The sequence below is a fragment of the Carcharodon carcharias genome, chromosome 16 (assembly GCF_017639515.1).
Source record: "Carcharodon carcharias isolate sCarCar2 chromosome 16, sCarCar2.pri, whole genome shotgun sequence".
Taxonomy (NCBI): domain Eukaryota; kingdom Metazoa; phylum Chordata; class Chondrichthyes; order Lamniformes; family Lamnidae; genus Carcharodon; species Carcharodon carcharias.
Window position 1 is genome coordinate 94,010,719 of NC_054482.1, and position 23,362 is coordinate 94,034,080.

The window sequence follows — 23,362 nt, forward strand, 5'->3', positions numbered from 1 at the left end:
GAATGACACTTCCCATTTAGAGCAACGAGTGTCATCTCAAGAACTCTAAGGTTAAGTGCAACACAAGCAGAAAAGCTCCCTCTATCCTGCCCTAACCTCAGAGGAGGGTAACAGTCTGATGTTTTTTCTTCATCTTGTGACCTTGTGAGTGAGACCTGTTTCCAATTTGTCTCCAAATGGTTCTGAAGTTCTAGTTCAGTGCTCTATCTCATTTATGCAATTAGATGCTACCCATAGCCCCAAGACCCACCTCACTTCAAACATAGAAATCAAGGGGGGAATTTTAACCAGGGTGAGCACATGGATCCGGGTGTGGGTGGAGGGTTAAATCTGCCAGAAATGCAGGTATGTTAAGAAACTGGTTCCACTTGTGGTGAGAGGTTACGTTAGAGACTTTGGAGGTAACTTTGCGCACTTTGGAGGTGTCATCCACACTTGGGAGCTCTGATATATCAGATCAACAAGGATGCCACTTATATGCTGTCCTACCTTGGGCCTTAACAGATCCAGCAGGACCAACAGGGGTACCAGCAACCCACTGGTCACAGATCTTCAGCTCCACAGAGAGAGGTGAGTAGCAGAGAGGTGCAGCTCACAGGATAGGGCATAGTGTGTACAGGCAGATGATAATCTCCCTTGACAGGTCTGAACACCAGTGTCTGAGGAGTTCAGGGTGTCTCATCAGGTGATGGCAGACACTTGCAGCTTGTTGAAATGAAACCTGCTGATACTGGACCTGATGGCCATGCTTCACAAATGAATGGCAAAGTCACCACTGCCCTCAGCTTCTTTGCCTCTGGATTCTTCCAGGGATCTGCTGGAGCCAACTGCAGGGATCTTTCAGTCAGTGGTCCACAAATGCAGAAGACAGGTGACTGATGGCTTCTTTGTCAGGGCCAGCAATTATGTCAACTTTGCCTGTGATGATCCCAGTCAGAATGAGTGGATGCTTGGGTTTGCAGCTCTGGCTGGCTTCCTGGCATCATTCGGGTGTCATCAACTGCACACTTGACAGTTAAAGCAGTCCCAGATCACTTAGGATTGTTTGCCTAATGCAGGGGCTTCCACTCCATCTATGTCCAGCTGGTGTGCAACCATAACAAGATGCAGGTATGCACAAGATTCTTGGCCAGCTGCCATGATGATTTTGTCCTGCAGCAGTCTCACTTCGTTGATCCCATTGCATCTTAAAGCAGAGTTACTGGCTAGCCTGCTTGGAAATAAGGTATGCCTTCTTAAAACATGGTTGACATGATTCTTTTAAATCCAAGGAATGAGGGCCAGGAGTGAAAAAATGAATGCCACATTGTCATCAAAGAAGCCACTGGCATGCTGAAGATATTTCAGGCACCTGAACAAATCTGGAGTCACCCTTATGTACTGACTATCCCAGGATCTCCAGAGTAGTTGTGATGTGATGCGCTCTGCAAAACATTAAGCAGCATTGAAGTTTGGTCTTGCAGGAGGAACAAGGTGCAGAGTACAGAGCATCTTCAGACAATTCCAATGAGGAGGCAGAAGCTGATTCATGAAAAGTACAACCAGTGGCACCAGTGCCTGGGTTGTCCTCAGCATTGTGATGTTCACTGAGAATCCACTAAGGCGCCCAGTCTGCCAACCAGCTGCATATTCCCCTTTTGATCCTCATCCTCCATCCCATCCCAACATTGCTGCGAACACAGAACAGATCTGCAAACAAGTAAGCATCCCTTTCACACCCTACCTGCACCATCCCTCCATTGCTTGGTGACCTCAACTACCCCCATTGGAAATGCATGAAGGCCATGTGATAGATAAAAAACCTGAATAACTACCGTTAAGGTAAGAATGTTTGAAGTGATCATTATTCACATGATCATATCACTGGCTGTTGACATCAAGACAACATGAATGAGCGTTGTCTGCTAGGCTGCCTGATATTTAATTCTATCTCTAAGTAGATGGGAGACTCCAACCTCTCCACCTCCAATGCCCAAGCATACCGAGGCTCTGCTGATCTCCAACATTTCCTCTTTTTTTTTGTATTTATTCACGGATGTGAGCTTTGCTGGCTGGGCCAGCATTTATTGCCCATCTCTAGTTGCCCTTGAGAAGGTGGTGGTGAGTTGCCTTCTTGAATCGCTGCAGTTCAAGTGGTGTAGGTACACTCACAGTTGTCAGTATCGAGATGGCTAGTGTCACCTCCAGTACTCTGTCTCTCCCTAGTATTCTGTGCTTTCTTCTCCTGCAAGGAGGGTAAGAAGAGATCTACAAGTGAGAATATTGGTATATGCTGAATAGATGGACAGAGAGCATTTGTTGAGAGTGACTATGAGGGAGAGGCATGACATTGTATAATGGTAAGAGTGAATGTCAGTGGTGGCCAGACAGATGGGGAAGTGCATAGATAGAGATGGATGGGTGCACTTGCAAGATACATTGATGTAAGAACTGATCTGCTGGAGTAGACTTGAGAAAAAAGAGCAAAGGGGTTGGCTGATATGCAAATTAAGATGTAGATGAATGTGCCATTGCTTGTATCTTTCCTTCTCTGGTTAGGTCACTGAGCCAACTCCTGTGTTGAATTCAGGACAGTGGCACCACACTCCTGCTGCTGACCTCTTGTCCCTTCTCTAACCATGCCTTCTAGGTGTCCCCAGCTTACATTTTCCTCCTGTTGCTAGGGAGCAGGATCTCTCTCTGGGTCCTCACAGCCCCCAGCAGTACATCCACTCAGGTGTCTCTGAAGCTAGGCACAACCTTTGACTTTCCACCTTTCATGGCAATACCTTTCTCTCTCTCTTCCTATCTCCAACTGCTTCAACTTGAATGTTTGGAGTTCAGATTGCACTATGTGAGTTGTCATCATGTCCACTGATGTTAATTAGATGGGAAACCTGGAAATCATTTGTTAATGAACTAGCTGTGATAAAAAATAATTTACAGGTAAACTTCACAGGCTTCTCATTGCACTTCCATGCACGCCCCACCACACCCCAACCCCCACCACACCCACCACACCCCCCACCCCGCCGGTGTGTCTGCACATTAAAATCCAGTCTATGGAATCTTACAATACAGAAGGAGACCATTCTGTCCATAATGCCTGTTCCATCTCCTTGACAGAGCTATCTGCTTTAGTCCCACACCCCAGCCGTTTTTCCCTATGACCTTCTTTGTTCCTGACACAAGTTAAACTGATGATATTATTCAGCTTTACACTATTATAAGCCAGCACTTTTGTACTTCATCTTATAAAATTTAAATGATTTCTTTCAGGATGTACATCCATAGAAATTCAGATGATCAAATAAATGCATTTATTGAACATCAGGAAAATGAATTTTGTTTACAATGAAAACTGAGGTGCACATGGTTGAATTATAGCCCTAAATTTGAGAAGCTTTATGTTACTGAAAAGGAATATTCACACCAGCTCTAAAGCCCAGCATAACTTGGACAGACCAGGGGCGGAATCATACGCTGGCGGGAGTTTCTGGTCCAGCCAAAGTCAATGGAGCTTTGAATGGCTTGCCGCATTTTACAGATTTGCTCCCGCTGCAACAAGGCAGTAAAATTCCACCCTATGACATGTTAAAGCTTGACTATTTGGGATTCAACAATGGCATAGTAGTAATGTCACTGAACTAGTAACCTAGAGACCCAGGCTAATGCCCTAAGGCCATGGGTTCAAATCCCACTACACCAGCTGGTGGAATTTAAATTGGAGTATAAAGCTACTTTCAGTAATGGTTTAAAAACCCACCTGGTTCACTAATGTAAGGAAATCTACTATCTTTACCTGATGTGACTGCAGCAATGTGCTTGACCCTTAACCGCCCTCTAAAATGGTCCAGCAAGCGATTAGGGTGGGGAACAAATACTGGCCTTGCCAGTGATGCCCACATTCTAGGTAAGAATAACGAGGATAAAAATTCTTCCTGGAATCCCTGATGGATCCTGTAGTGTACAGGAGTCATTGGCCTAGTGTCACAAGTTTCAGTTGCTCTCAGCCAGTCACCTGTTGTCAAGTTTGTTTCCAATACAACTGCTTTCACACACATGCTGCAGAAGTCAATGGTCTGACCCAGAATAGTTCAGTGCTGCAGTTGTTTCTTGTACATTATGTATATATACACAGACACAATATGCTTAACATTTGTGTTTATACAGTAAAAAATACTTTGTTGTATGTTTTGAATGTATATACACGTGCTGCAAAAGACCAAGTATAGCGAAAGCATTGTTCAAACTCCACATATCCAATTGACCGACTCCATTGCTACTGTTGTATTTTGCTCAGTCCTCATGTTCGTACTGCCACATTGCAGGGAGTCCAGCTCTTAAGTTTGACTTGAGAAATGTTGTGTTGCTCATGAGGCGTAAAAACACCATTTCCACAACTGATTTCAAGGTGAAGCTGGGCAGGTAGCCTTGATCCCAAAACTTGAGTTAGTGCGAAGGTCCCCATTCCATCACTTGGATTAGACACAGTCATCCACTCTGTCATAGGGATCAAGGACAGGTCTTAAACCCACAACAATCTTTATAATGCAGCAGAAATCATCTCTTTTCATATGTTACTCTAGGTTGTTGGCTCATGGTTCAAGCAGTCAACTTCAAGCTTTTTGCTGTCTCTTTGAACAGGGACTTCAGGCTGTGGGACAGTCTGTGAGCATCATTAGCAGGAACTACATGACCTCAGGTAGTGTTTCTATTTGCATGAGCCCGGGATAGCCCGTATTTCACACTTCTTCTGCTGTAGCATCTATTCCAGCATAAGTGAAGTTTTCAAACAAAGCTGTGTTCACGTAAGCCTATGGGGAGAAATGAATAAGTTCAAATGTTAATTTAAGATATATTTATCTTTCCCTGCCTCTTCAAAGTGCTGATATCTAGCTGGGTATGATGCTGTAAGCAATGATCACTTTCTGGAATCAAGTGGCGATGGATGAAGGTGGATTATTTGGCCACAGGAGGCGTTACAGCCAGGGCCGATCTACTCATTACCTGACATCCAAAGATGAACACTCTAGTTAGTTTTGCTATTCCTCAACCCACCTGACAGCCACTGACGCTAATATCCCCACTAACTTCCCAGCTGAAATTAGCTAGGTCAGCCTGTATCAGGGTTTGAACCTCGAGCTTTCTTGGTATGTACAGCTCAGCTAGCCCATCATTCAGCTTCTCTTGGGTCAACTTACAACCTCAATAAGGAAGCTTTGTTTCCTATTTTTTGCTGTTGGGTGCTTGCAGAATGAGAAACATTTTCTCGGTTTATGTAGCTAATGCATCAGCCAGAGAGTAAATCCTTCTTTACTATGTACAAACAATTAAACACGTTTTGTTCACAATTGTAACATTTCCATTCCCTACAAGCAGCTGTTTTTCTGAGAACGATTTGCTAATTTAGAGACAAATGTGGTCAAAGCAAGAGTCCTTAGTGCACCAACTACATCGCAGCAGTCTGGATGGAATTCATACCCAGATTCCAGATCTGACCTACTCCACCATTTTACCCTTTTCCCCCATTAAAGATATACTTGTAAAATAAGAAACCACAGAGTTGAACCATTCCAGTCATCACTTTCCAGTTCAGGAGGCATGAATTTAATACTCCAATTTATTGGCCATACCTGTGATCAGTTCCACCAGTTTTTGGCTAAGAGACAAGGTTAGACAATTGAACTGTACTGTCTCAAAAACACTGGTATAGCAAATATAAGCATCAATTTGATTTATTAGCTTCATAACAGGACCAAGATACACACAGAGACCCACAAATTTCCTTAGTGTCTGCAGAATCACTGTGCCCATGGAGGGGGTGGGATCTCCACTCGCCCTAGAGCCCATGGGTGCTGTGTTCGGAGATGGGGGTGGGGGAGATTGGCAACAACCTCTCCACCCACGTCAGAGGCTTCCCCACTTTGCTGGTGTATGAGGTAAAGTGGACACTCCTTGTAGTCCATCCTCACGCTGACCTCACAAACTCTGGCTGAGTTCAGTGTTGGACGAAGCTGCTGGACCTTTTCCCAGAGGACATGGCAGTGTCACCACCCATGGAATTTCAGGGCTACTGTGTCTGCAGCCACAGAGAGGGAATACAATGCCTTTGGTCTCCCTGAGAGGGGAGCTACACAGGCTGTGATCTCTGTCCACATAGTCAGGGAGCTCTGCAGAGATCTCAAAAAAGACTGGAGGAAACATAACTTTTTAAAGAAAAACTTCAACTTCCATCTGGGGAAAATCTAAATGGCTCTTTAGTTGAAATTTTCACACATTACTTCTCTATAGCCCTGCACACAACAAGCACACTGGATGCATACCAGCTGCTTTGCAACCCACAGGAGGTTCCCTCTGGGCTTACAATGAATGTTATTATGTCAACATCAGCTATTCTTGGCTCTTTGCATGACCGAGCACTACTCATGGTCGATGAATAATCCCAACTACTTTCCATCAGCTTTCACATCAGATGAGTTACCTTTCTTGCTTCAAGCATTCGGTTCAGTTGCACTGAAATCTGTGCAAAGGTCGGTCGCTCATAGGGCCGGTCCCTCCAGCATTGTCTCATGAATTCATAGCTAAGGAGGTTTTAAATAAACAAAGATGAACATTTACACTGATGTACATAAAAATGCTTCGAATTTCTCATCAAATTTTAAAGTAATGCAGCAAGAATATACAGAACAGCAGAAAGTCAACTTGAGATTTGCTTGTTCGGTTAATTGTGAATCTTGACCTGCTTATAAGGAGCATGAACTCGGATAGATGATGGTTTGATTTGAGAAAGAGTTTCTTTTAAAAAGGACGCAAAAAAAAACAGGGAATAAGCTGATTCAGCAGAGGGACTATTGCATCAAAGTAAACAACAACTTACATTTATATGGCATCTTTAATGTAATGAAACATGACAAGGCACTTCACATAAGCATTATAAAACAAAGTATGACACCAAGCCACATAAGAAGCTATTAGATCAAATGACCAGTAGTTTCGTTAGTTAGATGGATTTAAGGAGTGTCTTAAAGTAGAAAGTGTGATGGAGAGGCATAGAGGTATAGGGAGGGTATTCCTAGGCAACTGAAGGCACGGCCACCAATGGTGGAACAATTGAAATTGGGGATGCACGACAGGCTAGAATTAAAGGAATGCAGATATCTCGGAATGTTGAAGGGCTGAAGGAGATTACAAAGACAGGGAGGGGAGAGGCCATAAAAGCAGTTGAAAACAAGGTTGAGAATTTTAAAAAGATGTTGTTTAGCCAGGAGCCAATGTAGGTCAGCAAACACAGGGGTGAAAGGAGAATGGAACTTGCTGCGAGATACAATATGGGCAGCAGAATCTTGGATGACATTAAGTTTAGGGAGGTAGAATGTTGGTAGAATGTCAGAGACCAGCCAGGAATGCATTGGAATAATCAAGTCTAGTGGCAACGAAGGTATCAATGAGGGTTTCAACAGCTTGAGCTGAGACAGGGTGGTGTTGGACAGTGTTACAGAGGTGGAAATAGGCGGTCTTAATGGTGGCACAAATATGAGGTTGGAAGTTCATCTCAGGATCAAAAGCTGCAAACAGATTGGCTTAATTTCTGGCTGTTGTCAGAGAGAGGGATGGAGTTGATAGCTAGGGAGCAGAGTTTGGAGCAGGGATCCGAAAACAGTGACATCAATCTTCCCAATATTTAACCGGAGGAAATTTCTGCTCATCCAACACTCAATGTCAGATAAGCAGTCTGATATCTCAGCAACAGTGGAGAAGTTGAGAGAGGTGATGGTGAGGTAAAACTGGATGTCATCATTGAATGTGTGAAAAATAACACTGTGCCTTTGGATGATCACTGAAGAGCAGCATGTAGATGAGAAATAGGAGGGGGCCAAGGATAGATTTTGGGGGACACCAGAGGTAACAGTGTGGAAGCAGGAAGAGAAGCCATTGCAAGTGATTCTCTGGCTATGCTTAGATAGATATGAATAGAACCAGGTGAGAGCAGCCCCATGCAGCTGGATGACAGCAGAGAGGCATTGGAAAAGGATGGTGCGGTCAACCCTGTTAATGGCTGCCAACAGGTCGTAAAGGATGAGGTGGGATAAGTTACTGTTGTCACAATCACATAGGATTCATAATCACATAGGATGTCATTTGTGACTTTGATAAGAGCCATTTTCTGCACTGTAGCAGGATGGGAAACCGGATAGGAGGGATACAAACATGAAGTTCCAGGAAAGGTGGGAATGGATTTGGGAGGTGACAACACATTCAAGGACTTTGGGGAGGAAAGGGAGTTTGGAGATGGTCACTTCCAAGGATGGTGGGGAGATGGTTTCTTTGAGGCAAGGGTTTTTTCTTCGTAAAGAGTTCCAAAATATTCTGTAAAAAAGAGGATTCCCCATTGAAGAGTGGATTTAAAGACAAGGAGAGAGAATATCTTATTGGAGAGCATATACTTTATAATAGAAATGTTAGATATGAATTCCAGGTAAAATAGGATGAAATGGTTTGGTATTATATTGGAGTTGACTTCGCCCTTGCATTCTTTGCATGCAGCCTTGTGTGCGTATAAATATACACGCAGCAGCACACACATACACAGCACAAACAATCCCAGAAGAAGAAACTGAACATTCTCACAGATAATTGTAAGATTGAAGAATGACCTTTAATATTAAACATATTGGTCAGAATGGAAGAAATGGACATTTGAAGGGAATATCACTAGAGAAAAAGTACTGAGCAAACTATTAGGATTAAAGGGTGACAAGTCCCCAGGACCTGATGGCCTATATCCCAGGGTCTTAAAGGAAGTGGCAGTGGAGATGGTGGATGTTTTAGTAATAATATTGCAAAATTCCCTAGATTCTGGAAAGGTTCCAGTGGATTAGAAAAATGCTAACATCTGGACTTCCCTTATTCAAAAAAGGGGGGGAGGCAGAAAGTAGGAAACTATAGACCAGTTAGTTTAATGTCTGTCATTGGGAAATTGTTGGAATCCATTATTACGGAAGTAGTAATGGGGCATTTGGCAAGTCAAAATGTAATCCATCAGAGTCAGCATGGTTTTATGAAGAGTAAATCATGTTTGACTAATTTGCTCGAGTTCTTTGAAGATGTGACAAGCAAAGTGAATAATGGGGATGCTGTAGATGTAGTATATCTGGACTTCCAGAAGGCCTTTGATAAAGTGTCGCACAAAAGATTAATACACACGATAAGATCACATGGAGTTAGGAGTAATATATTAGCTTGGATAGAGGTTTGGCTAACCAACAGAAAGCAGACAATTGGGATAAATGGGTCTTTTTCTGGATGGCAAACTGTAACTAGTGGGGTGTCACAGGGTCCGGTCCTTGGGCCCCAACTATTTACAATCTATATTGATGACTTGGATTGAGGGATAGAAGGTACTATAGCTAAATTTGCAGATGACACCAAAATAGATGGGAAAGTAAGTTGTAACAAAGAAATAAGAAATGTACAAATGGATATGAACAGGTTAGGTGAATGGGCCAAAATTTGGCAGATGGAGTTTAACGTGGATAAGTGTGAGGTTATCCATTTTGGAAGAATATAAAGGCAACTTATTATTTAAATGGAGAGAAACTTCAGAATGCTTCAGTGCAGAGGGATCTGGATGTCCTCGTGCATGAATCGCTGAAAGCTAGTATGCTGGTGCAGCAGGTAATAAGGAAGGCAGATAGAATTTTGGCATTTATTGCTAAAGGAATAGAGTATAAAAATAGGGAAGTGTTGTTGCAATTGTACAAGGCATTGGTGAGACCGCACCTGGAGTACTGTGCACAGTTTTGGCCCCCTTTCTTGAGGAAGAATGTAATTGCACTGGAGGCGGTTCAGAGGAGGTTCACTAGATTGATTCCAGAGATGTGGGGCTTGTCTTATTATGAGAGAATGAACAGTTTAGGCCTATACTCGTTAGAATTTAGAAGGGTGAGAGGAGATCTAATTGATGCCTAAGGGGATAGACAAAGTAGACATGGAGTGGATGTTTCCCCTTGTGGGGCAGTCTAGAATGACAGGCTATAGTTTTAGGCTAAGGGGTGGTAGATTTAAATCAGAGATGAGGAGGAATTACTTTTCTCAAAGGGTCGTGAATCTGTGGAATTCACTACCTCTGAGTGCAGTGGATGTTGGGACGCTGAATAAATTTAAGGAGGAGAGATTTTTAATTAGTAATGGGTTGAAAGATTATGGGGAGAGGACGGGGAATTGGAGTTGAGGCCGAAATGAGATCAGCCATGATCATATTGAATGGCGGGGCAGGCTTGAGGGGCTGAATTGCCTACTCCTGCACCTAGTGCTTATGTTCTTATATATAAGTTGTAGTGCACATGGAATGAAATCCTCACCAGAATCACAGAATCACACAGTACAGAAGAGGCCCTTCAGCCCATCAAGTCTGCACCGACACATGAGAAACACCTGACCTACCTACCTAATCCCATTTACCAGCACTTGGCCCATAGCCTTGAATGTTATGACGTGCCAAGTGCTCATCCAGGTGCCTCCACCACCCTCCCAGGCAGTGCATTCCAGACCAGCACCACCCTCTGGGTAAAAAAGTTTTGCCTCACATCCCCCCTAAACCTCCTGCCCCTCACCTTGAACTTATGTCCCCTTGTGACTAACTCTTCAACTAAGGGGAACAGCTGCTCCCTATCCACCCTGTCCATGCCCCTCATAATCTTGTACACCTCAATCAGGTCACCCCTCAGTCTTCTCTGTTCCAATGAAAACAACCCAAGTCTATCCAGCCTCTCTTCATAACTTAAATGTTTCATCCCAGGCAACATCCTGGTGAATCTCTTCTGCACCCTCTCCAGTGCAATCACATCCTTCCTATAATGTGGCCACCAGAACTGCACACAGTACTCAAGCTGTGACCTCACCAAGGTTCTCTACAACTCCAACATGATCTCCCTACTTTTGTAATCTATGCCTTGATTGGTAAAGGCAAGTATCCCATATGCCTTTTTCACCACCCCACTAACATGCCCCTCCGCCTTCAGAGATCAATGGACACACACGCCAAGGTCCCTTTGTGCCTCAGAACTTCCTAGTATCATGCTGTTCATTGAATACTCCCTTGTCAAATTAATCCTTCCAAAGTGAATCACCTCATACTTCTCAGGGTTAAATTCCATCTGACACTTATCTGCCCAATGTAAAATAAAGACATAAAATGGTTAAAATGACGAGTTGTGAGTACAACTCAGATTGGGATTACAGACTCAGCATGGCAATTGCAAATATGAAAGGATTAGCCTGTGATTACTCACACTTCATCATCACAGTTGAGGGGTTTCTCCATTCGGAAGCCCTGAGGTAATTTTTCATAGAGTTCTGCACATGTCATTCCACAATATGGTGTTCCTCCTACAACGAACAGACATCAATTGGCACAAAATAAATGCAGAAACCGGGCAGACTTTTTAAAATTAAGAAAGCTACATAAAAGAACATGGTCCATAATAGAGGCTACCACCAAGTTTGAAAAGAGTAAGAGGGAAGACGATGGTAGCATAGCTGTGATGTTTCTAGACTAGCAATCGAGAGAACGTGGCCTTAATTTTACCAGCTGCCCGGGCCATGGGAAGGAAGGTGGTGGTGGTGGTGGGGAGGATACCAGTAAAATAGTGGAGAGCCATGTTGGGATGCCTCTCCACTGCCAGGGAAGTTTTCAAGCAGTGGGCAGAAGGTGAGCAAGGGCACGGATCATCTGCTCTCTTCATGGAGATGGGCAGCTGATTTACAGAATTAAGGCAACCTATTAGGGGCCATTAAGCTGGGCTGCCAGCATTTTACAGGCGACATATTAGTCCCAACGTCATCAGCTTCTTGAATGCTGCCTCTGTGCAGGCTCCCCATTGGTTTCCCCACTGATTACCAGGGCCTTTTAAGCTCTGCCACCCTAATGTTCACACCATCATGTCGTGGAACTGTATCGCCGTTCCTTCACTGTGGCTGGATCAAGATCATGGAACCGCTTCCGAACAGCATTGTGGTATACCTGCACCACATGGACTGCAGTGGTTCAAGGGGCAGGATTATTAGTTCAGCAGGTGGGCGTGTGATCGACACGACTGAGCGTGAAATGACGCACGATGATGTCGACCGAGCGCTCCAGCATTAATGCGCAGTGGCGCGATAGTTCGATCGGCGGACGTATGCCGGAGCCAGCAGCGTACCTGCCAACAATTAAAAGGCCTATTAAGGCCATTATGTTAATAACTGTGTTGAATTTTTCACTGCCCATTCAACCTAACAGTTGACGGGCAGGCGAAAAGACCTTTTGGTAACCGCATCCACAGGTGGGATGAGGATTCCAAAAGCAAATATAAATGAAATAAAACCTTTAATTTTTAATTAAAAACATGTCCCTGCTCATGTGACACAGTCATGAGAGTCACACGAGGGGACATGTTTCAGTAATTTTTTGCGCTGTTTAATAATTTTGTCGTGCTCCGTGCCTCAGAGAAATTATTCAGCGCTCTTTCGTGCACATGCGTGAATTACGCACTAGGCCTGCTCGCCCTCCTCCCCCCCGACCGACTCACCGATGCCGCTCGCGTATGATGCTGGGTGGGCCTTAATTGGCCCGCCCGTGTAAAATCGCGGAGCGCTGCCGATTGCGGGCGGTGGTCAGCTTCCCAATCGCCCCCGACAATCTCACACGCCAAGGGTAAAATTCTGCCCAAGAAGGCACTGACTACCACCATCTCAGGGGCAATTAGAGAATGGAAACAAATGCTGGCCTTGCCAGCGATGCCCACATCCCATGAAAGGCTAAAACAAGATCACTTATCTTGAGGTTTCCTACCTGCCTCAGCATCTGTCCCACTAGGGGAACTTCAGAGATGCCGGTCCTGCGATTGGCCCAACAGCATCAGGAGCCTACCTGCCATCTTAACTGGATGGCAAGCCCAGAGGTGGGCAATTAGGATACCGACTTTGATTAAACTGCCAGTCTCACTGCCAGCTAGTGCAGGCTCAAGACCTCCATTTAGGTCTGTTGTTGGGGTCTTGAAGTCTGTGGTAAAATTCAGCCACATGAGTTCTTCAGCTGCTTCATCAATAATCTTTCTTCCATCATAAGGTCAGAAGTGGGGATGTTCGCTCATGATTGCACAATGTTCAGCACCATTCGTGACTCCTCACAGACTGAAGCAGTCCATGTCCATATGCAGCAAGACCTGGACAATGTCCAGGCTTGGTCTGAATGTGACAAATAACATTCAGACCACACAAGCGTCAGGCAATGATCATCTCCAACAAGAGAGAATCTAATCATCGCCCCTTGACATTCAATGGCATTACCATCACTGAATCCCCCACTATCAACATCCTGGGGGTTACCATTGACCAGAAGCTGAACTGGATTAGCCATATAAATACATTGGCCACAACAGCAGGTCAGAGGTTGGGAATCTTGCAGCGAGTAACTCATCTCCTGGCTTTCCAAAACCTGTCCACAAGGCATAAGTCAGGAGTGTGATAGAATGGTCTCCACTTGCCTGGATGAGTGCAGCTCCAACAACACTCAAGAAGCTGGACACCATCTAGGACAAATTAGCCCACAAGTGTGTACCAACAAGATGCACTGCAGGAACTCACCAAGGCTCCTTCGACAGCACCTTCCAAACCCACGACCACTACCATCTAGGACAAGGGCAGCAGATACATGGGAACACCACTACCTGGAAGTTTTCCTCTAAGTCACTCACCATCCTGACTTGTAAATGTATCGCTGTTCCTTCATTGTCGCTGGGTCAAAATCTTGGAGTTCCCTCCCTAACAGCACTGTGGGTGTACATACACCACATGGACTGCAGCAGTTCAAGAAGGCAGCTGCCCACCACCTTCTGAAGGGCAATTATGGAAGGACACTAAATGGTGGCCTAGCCAGTGATGCCCACATCCCATCAATAAATAACAAAAAATACCAACATGGCTGTTTGAGAATTTGAATTCAGTTTAAATAGAAAGCTAATAAAAATATATAGTGTCGTCCGTGTCATCCCTGTGGTGATCTGATCATTTAAAAAAAATCAATGCAAAGATTTTGTGAAGTGGTGAGAGACAGAGGAGTTGGAAGTAGTAAGGGGAATAGAGGAGACACAGACACAAATGTACACACATGCATGCAGAAGAAGCCAATGCTTCAGCACACTACAGAAATGCAGGGCTGATCTCACTTACCAAGGCTGACAATCTCCCACAGCAACACTCCAAATGACCAGCTAAAGAAAGATAAAATTCACATGTGAATCATTCGTAATTCAATTGTCAGACAACATAATTTGAACAGCATGTGCAAGAATTGGATGCTGACAGTGGGGAGTACAATGCTGACAGCTCCCAGCAGTAAGTGGGCACAGGTAGTGGGCAGTAATCCTGATAGTTCTGGGGAATAACTGGGCATTAGCAATGGGGAATACTACCTCAATATCTCCAAGCAGTAAATGGGCACTCATGGTGGGATGTCCTAAAAGCAATGTTACTGAGCTCTCACTGAAACTCATTATGGGACAAAAATGGTACATTTTAACCTATAGTTTATAGTTGCCTTCTATGTAATAGGCTATGCAGTTTAAAGAATAGGCCCTTTGACAAGTGTTAAATCTTTAGAGTGGCTTGCATCACTGTATGTGCTGACCTATGGAGATGGCACCATGTAGATGTGGAAAGGAATAGTATCATGCAGCAACACTGCTGTTGGAGGGTATTGCATACCATTTGGTAAGTCTTAATGAAGTCTTTGTTGTGTTAAGTAGGTTAACTGTATGTATTTGTTAATTACAAGAACTATGTACACATATACAGTGAAGAGTTCAAGCCATGTGCTGTCTCCACAACAGAGCTGTCAACACAGCTCTGTCCAACATTAGACTGACTCCTAGGTGTGGGTCATGTTCTCTTACATCACTGTGTGTGTGTTGGGGGGGGGGTTACTGTATTTAGTCCCACGTTAACCCAAGATGAGCCAGACCCTTATATTACAACTTGCACTTCAGTAGCAATTGTTACTTGCCTGAAGACTCATGGGGCAGAAATTTCCCCCAGTTGGGGGGTTGTGTGGGGGCGGACATGAAGCTGATCGGCATCCCCGATCGGGGCCGCGCCGCCATTTTATGTGGGTGGGTTAATTAAGGCCCGCCCAGCGTGAAACAGCCTGGAAACACTGAGCGCTCCCTATGTGGGTGGCGGGGGATTCTCTGAGTTGGGACCTGCGCTCTCCTTGAGGCACGGAGCTTCCTCAGGGAGGTTAAGCTCAGAATGAAAGTTTTTATTAAAGACAGAGAAAAATTATTTAGACATGTCCCCTCATGTGACAGCTGGACATGTTCATCCAATGTTTGAAATTTTTAAATTTAATTAATAAACCCTTCATTGAAATCTCATCCCACCTGCCCGACAAAACCGCGCACGTCGGCGAGTGGGCCCTGCTTCCGCTTGCCAACCCGAAAATTCTTCCCATGGCTGCACTTTCCCTTCATTTTATGCTTGTGACTTCCTCGTTCTCTTGAGCTGCTAATAGGTTGAGATGCTTTCTGACACTCTACAAAGGCTTCCAGAATCTTTGTCACCCTAATTTTACCTGGGTGCAATTTTCCTCCCATGGTTGGGGTGTTCCTTACACAGAAACAAACTGAAGCAAAAGAAATTGCTTTATTTTTGAATATCTTGTGCTGCACACCACAGAATGCAAACTGTGGCTGGATGAACACCAGCTGCTTCCTGAGAAAAGTTATCTTTACTTGCATGGTTCCAACTGAGAGCATCAGTGAACAGTCATGTTTCCTGTAGTATCAGTGATATCAAAATATAGAAACTGCTTCCCAGGAGTGCAGAGCTACTCTGCATCATCAGCATTTAATCACTGCAGCGTGTCAGTCCTATCTTAGATATGTATATCCTATACTGAAGTACAAAACTAAAAATAAATGATGCCCTTGGGTGAACAGAATTGATCATTCAATAGAATAACAATAACTTAATAGGATGCTGAGCATCAAGAGAACAGGTCTTGGAAGAAAAGGCAACAAGCAAACCAGGAGCCTTGACTAAGATGCAGGTGACCAATTTTCTTTGTCAGGGAAACAGACAGCCAGTTACGCTGTAAAGATGAAACTCATTGGATATAAGCCTGTGTATTCGGAACTCCAACAGTACATACTGAGGATTAGAAGTTAACTGAAAGAGGCAGGAGGAGATTCAATGGTAATAGTCCATTTAAATGACAGCCAACTAAGAGATAAAGTACAGAGGGAGAGGGAGAAATACCAGAGGGCCATCGAGGCCACATATACAAGAATTACCTCAAAGCTCAATGATAGGGAATGCAAAGTAATGTTCTGTGGTATACATCCAGTGTTTATGAAAGGAGAGTGTAAGGCCATAATAGTTGCAAAGTATTGAGATTCATCCCTAGAGAAATATAATATGAAATTAGAGAGGTCATGTTAAATTTATGTAGAACCAAGCTTCCTTCATGGTGTGGGCCTACCCCAACCCTGGGTAAAATACCAGCAGTGGGGGCAGGGTAAGTGGCCATGAATTGGTCACTTAGGGGAACCAATAGGCCCAAGGGCGGGTGGGCTGCCTGCACCTCCCCCAGCTCCCATAAAGTTTCACGCAGCTTGGGGCAGTAAGGCAGCAGGAAAGCCACCTGCTGGATTTTACACTTTACATTACACACTTGGACCAGTGTGTGTAGGGTTTTTTTTTTATTCTTTCATGGGATATGTGTGTTGCTGGCAAGGCCAACATTTGTTACCCATCCCTAATTGTCCTTGAGAGGTTGGTGGTGAGCTGCCTTCTAGAACCTTTGTAGTCCACTTGGTGCAGATATACCTCCTATGCAGTGAGGGGTGGAATTCCAGGATTTTGATCTAGCGGCAGTGAAGGAATGGCGATATGTTTCCAAGTCAGGCGAGTGGCTTGGAGGGGAGCTTGCAGGTGGTGGTGTTCCCACATGTCTGCTGCCCTTGTCCTCCTTGGTGATAGAGGTCACAGGTTTGTAAGGTACCATCGAAGGAACCTTGGTGAGTTGCTGCAGTGCATCTTGTCGATGGTACACACTGCTGCCACTGTGCATTAGTGGTGGAGGGAGTGAATGTTTGAAGGAATGAAGGTTTGTTCCACATGCTACAAAAAGGATATTGAAGCACTGGACAAAGTGAAGTAGATATCTACAAGGATGTTGTCAGAATGGAAAGGATGCAACTATTGGGGTAAGATTGGTAAAATGTAAATTGAGTATCGGGGAGTTCTTTGCATAAAGAACAGTCAGCACATGGAATGAGCTCTCAGATATGCTAAGTAAAAATCCTAGGGTCCTTTAAGAAGCAAGTAGATGCTGGAATTCTAAATATAACTATCAGATGAACTTGTAATCATAGGTCAAGTAGTAACTCTGGAGCCCCATGCTATGAAACAAAGGAACCTGTGTGTGGTATAGTCATGGAGGCCAAAACAAGCGATAGCCTAACAGCAGAGATGGTCAGGATCTGTCTACCTGGGGTTTAACAATAATGATATAACTGTGTTTTATTCTCTCTTTTTAAAGTGCATCACTGAGTTGGAATTTACAGGGCGCAGCAGTCCCCACCCCACATCCCCCTCCTGTCAGCTAAAAATCAGGGGGTGACCCCACCCATGACTGCTATGACTGCCCTGCAGCAATATAACACTGGGCGCACTGTTAATTCCTTTAAGGCGAGACTTCCACCCCTTTCTCAGGAACTAATCAGATGGCCGGCAGCTCTGTAGTCCCAGCAGTGCCAGCTTGGAATGGTGGTCACGACTGGGGCTACAGGCAGACCCACCATGCCAAGCAGCCCAGTAAAGCCTGGGGTTAGAGATCTCAGTGAGGTGGATTGGGGGGTGGGGGGGGGCAGGTTTGAGAGGCCAGAGGGAGGGTTAAAATGGGGGTGGTGGGGGGGATGATCTTGCTTGAGGGGGGAGGGGGTTACTCTTAGGGCCCAGGGGGCCTGCAAAAGAAGTCCCCTGCTTGCCCAACAGCAACCCACACAGCTTCCTGCATGGTGTGGGCCTACACCGCCATGGGTAAAATATTGGCAGCGGCAGCAGGATGAGACCCTTAAGTAGCCATTAACTGGCCACTTAAGGGCTGCAATAGACCCAAGGGCAGGTGGACTGCCCATGCCTCCCCCAGTAACTGTAAAATTTCAGACAGGTTGGGGACAGATAGGTGGCAGGAAAGCCACCTGCTGGATTTTACATTCCCCTGCCTTCAAACCCACTGGCGAGTGAGCATAAAATCCATCCCATTAACTCTGAAAGGGGATTTGGATGGGATTGGGGGCAGATGAGGGGAGCTGAAACACTTTGACAAACAATATCAGGTTACCAAGAGGAATGGCTACATGTAGTGACACTACTATATCAGTCCAAAATGGAAAGGATTAGGTAACTCCTGTTATAATATGGGTTCTTTAGATGTCTCAATGATGAGATCCTGAGACTTATTTATTTAAACATGAACCCTTTATTGTTAATTTTTAACTCTGTACAGATCCAGGTTATTGTCATGCATGGTGCTGTTACCTTCATGCAGGATAGTTCCAGAGTGCTCTCTCTAGACTGTTCTCTCTGACTCTATTACCATGTGACTCAATGCATCATACCGTGGGTGGTGCTATTCTCCAGTCTCACATTAACCTTTGCTCTACTGAGCACCTTTACATTACAATGGCATACAGGCTCATCATACAACATCCCCTTTCTTCTCCAAAAAAAACTTTCCTTTCCAATGGAGCAAAACTATTTGTAATACAATCTTTGCTTGTGGTCCCTGCTCCACCATTTCAAGTCTCTGACTGTATAAATTCAGGCAGTCTTGAGGCTTGACAGTTCTTCCACATCTCAGTTTGTCACACTTGGAGGAATGGTAGTAGTACTCTGTATTTCTGGTACTTGGCTATCTCCATTTGATTCACTTTTTGTGCTCCTTCAAGTTGCATTTCTCTTTATTAACAACCCGTCTACTTTTGTTGGACACTGTGGATTTGTCACACTCCTTCCAGAGGGAATGTGCACTCTGTTCATTCCTAGAGTGGACCCAAATTTTCTTTTTCCATGGTGTCCACCATGTTCTTGCTGGACATATACATTTCACAAATGGAACCTTCATTTCCACTTGCTTCACAATTACAGCAAAACACTTGTATATTGCTTTACTTTTAAACTGTTCTGCAAGCTTACGAATCTTTTCATTCTGCTTAATGGTTCTCAGCACAATTGGGACTTCCAGTACTTTTTCTTCTTCTAGTCCCTTGCACTCCTGTGTCATATTTACATTTTCCAATCTTAGTTCTCTCTTGTCGTGCTTTTGCTGAAGCATAGCTTTGTCCTTGTATTTCACTTGGTTTTCAGTTTGTCAGATCTGTCTCTGGAGAAGTGTTAGCTTGTTTCAGTTCTGTAATTGTGCTAATTGTGGCTTCATTATCCAGCCACAGCTTGAAAAATTCTACAGCTTTTCCTTTCAATGCCTCCTCTTTTCCATTCAGCTGCTTCTTCAGCTCTTCGGCCTGTTTTTTGTAGCTTTTGGTTTCCTCCTGCAATATTGAACATTGCTGAGTCTTCTCTGCCAACTGGTTCTTCAGTTTGTTCAGAGTGACATTAAATTCATTTCCCTTCTCTTCATAATTTTCCAGAAGAATAAACTTTGTCCTAAGGAATTCGTGTTGTGTGTCAAAGGTCTGGCAACAGTTTTTCCTTTTCCTTGTGAAGCTCCCTTGCTTCATCTTGAGCTCTCCTGTAATTCAACATAGTCTCTGAGTTTCTTCTGCTGTGCTTCCATTCTGCTGTTGAAGATAGTCTTCATTTCTTCATGCTGCTGGATGGTCATGCATCCCTTTTGCTGTTGACCTTGAAGGACAATCAACTGTTCTTTCAACTGTTTATTTTCTTGTTTACCTCTTGCCAACTCACTCTGGGCTTCAGTGCATCGTTTTGTTGATACTGATAAGTCCAATGCAGCTTTTTCTGAAGTAATATTCAACATAATTTTCAGCTCCTCATGTTTTTCCATGGCTGCATGTTGGTTCTTCAAGGAGTTTTTCAGGGTTGCAACTTCTTTGCGTGCCTTTTCTGCCCATTGTTTTGCCTGGCTGTACGTCTGATTGAGTTTTCCCAGCTCTTGCTTTGATTTGCCAACTATGGAATTGAGAGTCATCTCTTCCTGATACTTTTGTGTCATCTCTGAAATTTGTGTGTTCAGATTTCGAGCAGCTTGATTCATTGAAGACTTCAGATAATCATGCATTTTCAAAGTTATACACTCAGCTTGAGTCTTGCACTTCAAATCTTCTAGTTTAGCTCTGATTTAAACATTTTCCTGTAGAACAGCTTCATTTATGTTTTGCACGTCTTGCTTTTTTTGAGTCACCTCAGATAGCTTTCATTCATGCATAGCTATCAGCTCATTCTGCACTGCTATCTGTGTCCCTCACTCTGGGGTCATTTAGCTCCTCTTTTGGATTTTCTGTCACTCTTGCTCTGGGATCTTTTGCTGTCCTCTCTCTGTGGTTTCTTGTTGTCCTTGGCACTTTATTGGGAGTTGCCCTTTCCCTGGGGTCTCTTGGTGCCCTTAGTGTTTTAATGGGGGTGTGCTAGACCTTCTTCTAGGGTTTACCTTCCTACAACTTGGAGTTTAAAATATCTGTCAAAGCCTTTTAATACTGCACCAAATGTTGTTGAGTATGGACCTATACGTTGGCTGTGGAGTACTTCACCAGCAAATAAACCAAACCTGAATAAAAATTTATCAACTTGTACTCCTTTAAGCCTCCTGTAAACAAAAAAATTGCCTTCTCCAAGACCCTCACTGGTCTGGTTTAACCGGCAGCCTGCCGCTTTTCTCCCAGTAATTTTCCTGCACTTTTTCAGGATCCCCACCATAATGGGCCTTCTTTCACACATTTTATTTTTAATTGTATTTAAAGAAAATACTGCAATATTTCTTTGTTGAGCGAACCTTTTTTAAACTCTGCAGGTCTCTTTGAGCTTTGTGCTTTGAGAGTTAGCAGGGCACTTTTGTTGAAAGCCATGAGCAGGTTTTGTTTTCTTCTTCTTTACCCTCAGTGCCATTTGTTTTAAAATCTTGAGAACAGCGGCAATTCTTTCTTCTCCTTTACCAAAAAAACTTCACTTTTCCCAACTGAAATGGGCTCTCTGTATCTTAAACTCCACAGGCTTGTTCCTTTCTTTCTAACTGTGCAGGTTTCTCTCTTGACCCTGCCAGCTGATTTCCAGTGCAGCATGGCCATTTTTGCTGCAATCTGCTGAGTCACGGGACCGCCACCTATTCTAAGATGTAGGTATAGCTTCTTTTCTATAAGCTTTGCTCACTGGCTTTTGAACTGTCCAGTATTCTTCACACCTCGTTACTCAGAGTCTTGTAATTTTTGTAGTATTGCTCACGTCTTGTGATCTAACTAAATGTTTTAACTCAGCGACACTCAGGGTCTTGCAATTTTTTGTAGTGTTGCTCACCTGTTTTGTGATCTAAGCAGTTTTCTTGCTCTGCGCCACTCAGTGGTCTTGCAATGGGCTTTCACTTGCTCTGATGGATTCCTCAACTTCTAAGTTTGTGGCGAAGCATCTTCAACTATTCCTTCAAGTTTTCTTCACGGTCCATGCCTCTCTAGTTTGGCTTCAGCTGTTTTTAGTTCTTCATACCTTGGGATACTGCTCTGGGTTCATCATTTAAATTGCTGCCTCCTTTCATATCACTGTTAATGTGATTTCTTTTAGGAGCTCCCACCGCTATTAAGCATGTTGTAATATGGATTCTTTAGATATCTCAATGATTAGATCTTGAGACTTGTACATTTAAACATGAATCCTTTATTGTTGATCTTTAACTATTTACAGATCCCAGGTTACTGTCATGCATGGTGTTACCTCCATGCAGTTTGGTTCCAAACTGTTCTCTCTAGACTGTTCTCTCTGACTCTATTACCATGTGACTCTATGCATCATACCGTGGTCAGTGCTTTTCTCCAGTTCCACATTAACCCTTGTTCTACTGAGCACTTTTACATTACAATGGCATGTAGGCACATCATACCAACAACTCCCCCATCAACCATCCCAGGAGACTGCACTGCTGTAAGTGACTGGGGTTGATTTTACATAATTTATGTTGTGGAACTATCTTGCTTCATTTTGCTAGAGAAATCACTTTGTTTTTATTGAGAGAAACAATTGGGGGGAGGATGCTGAAGAAGAGGCTTCAGGAGCGAAACTGCTGCTATTGGCAGGATCCAGGAAGATAGGTTTCGGGAAAAGTCTGGGGGGAGATGAGAAGCTAGTGGAAGTTTGTTGACTCCATGCTATGAGCTAATGGGGCAAAGGTAACGCTTTGGAGCAGCTTTACCCAACGTGGCTGAAGAGCTGGAGTTCTGCCCATGAGTGCTGGAGTGCAGCCTTGGGAAGCCAGTGGAAACGAGATTAACCATCAGGAGGTGAGTAGTCACTGAGGCTGTCCGAGTCTGAGTGACTTTTGGAGGGAATTCAGAGGCTAGATCTTTGAAAGTTAAGACTTGAAATCCCTCGTGAGGGAGACAGAGTTTTAACAAGATTGTGTAACTCACAGTGGACACTGACATCTGGGTGCATTGCTGAGAAATCCATGAGATCTGTTTTGGTTGCATTTGCCATTTATTGTACAATGTGGTGTGTTTGACCACAGTTTGCCTGTTAATTCACATGTTAATTCTGATTGTTAGAGTGTAAGACAAATATTGTAAATTGTTTTACTTTTCTGACATTATATTGTAAAGTTTCTTTTGTTTGTTTAAAATCTGTGGAATCAGGTGACTTAATCTCTTAGTAAGTACGGGGAAGAGTACAGTTATGGTCAAACACCAGGAGAGAAGTGGAAAGCAATGAAGGTGAACAAGGCAAAAGAGAGATTCAAAAATCCTGACGGAGAGTAGAACAAAACTTCTTCAAGGTAGGCATTTCTTGAAGAGAAGTGGCAGTTAATTAAACACAGAGATAAAAACAAAAAACTGTGGATGCTGGAAATCCAAAACAAAAACAGAAACAGAAATACCTGGAAAAACTCAGCAGATCTGGCAGCATCGGCGGAGAAGAGTACAGTTTAACTGTACTCTTCTCCGCCGATGCTGCCAGAACTGCTGAGTTTTTCCAGGTATTTCTGTTTCTGTTTTTGTTTTGGAGTTCCAGCATCCACAGTTTTTTTTATATCTCTTAGTAAGTAGCTGGGATTTCAAACTTTTTCCACTTCAAACAAAAAGTTACTGGTCCCTAACCGGTTCATAACAACTCTTTGCTGCTGTGCATTGTTTAAATTGATTCCACTGAGTTAATAGAT

At 43.8% G+C, this 23,362-nt stretch overlaps 1 protein-coding gene across 2 annotated transcripts in view; it reads right to left on the bottom strand.

The window, feature by feature from the left end:
- Window positions 1-3,280: 3,280 nt before the first annotated feature.
- Window positions 3,281-23,362, bottom strand: part of tie1 (tyrosine kinase with immunoglobulin-like and EGF-like domains 1) — a 94,412-nt gene continuing 74,330 nt past the window's right edge. For both annotated transcript variants that reach the window (XM_041208638.1, XM_041208637.1), the window contains 4 exons: window positions 14,194-14,234; window positions 11,274-11,370; window positions 6,464-6,563; window positions 3,281-4,796 (listed from right to left, as the gene is read on the bottom strand). In XM_041208638.1, the coding sequence (XP_041064572.1) occupies window positions 4,725-4,796; window positions 6,464-6,563; window positions 11,274-11,370; window positions 14,194-14,234 (310 nt within the window). In that variant the 3' untranslated portion in view covers window positions 3,281-4,724. The remainder of the gene's footprint in view (window positions 4,797-6,463; window positions 6,564-11,273; window positions 11,371-14,193; window positions 14,235-23,362) is intronic.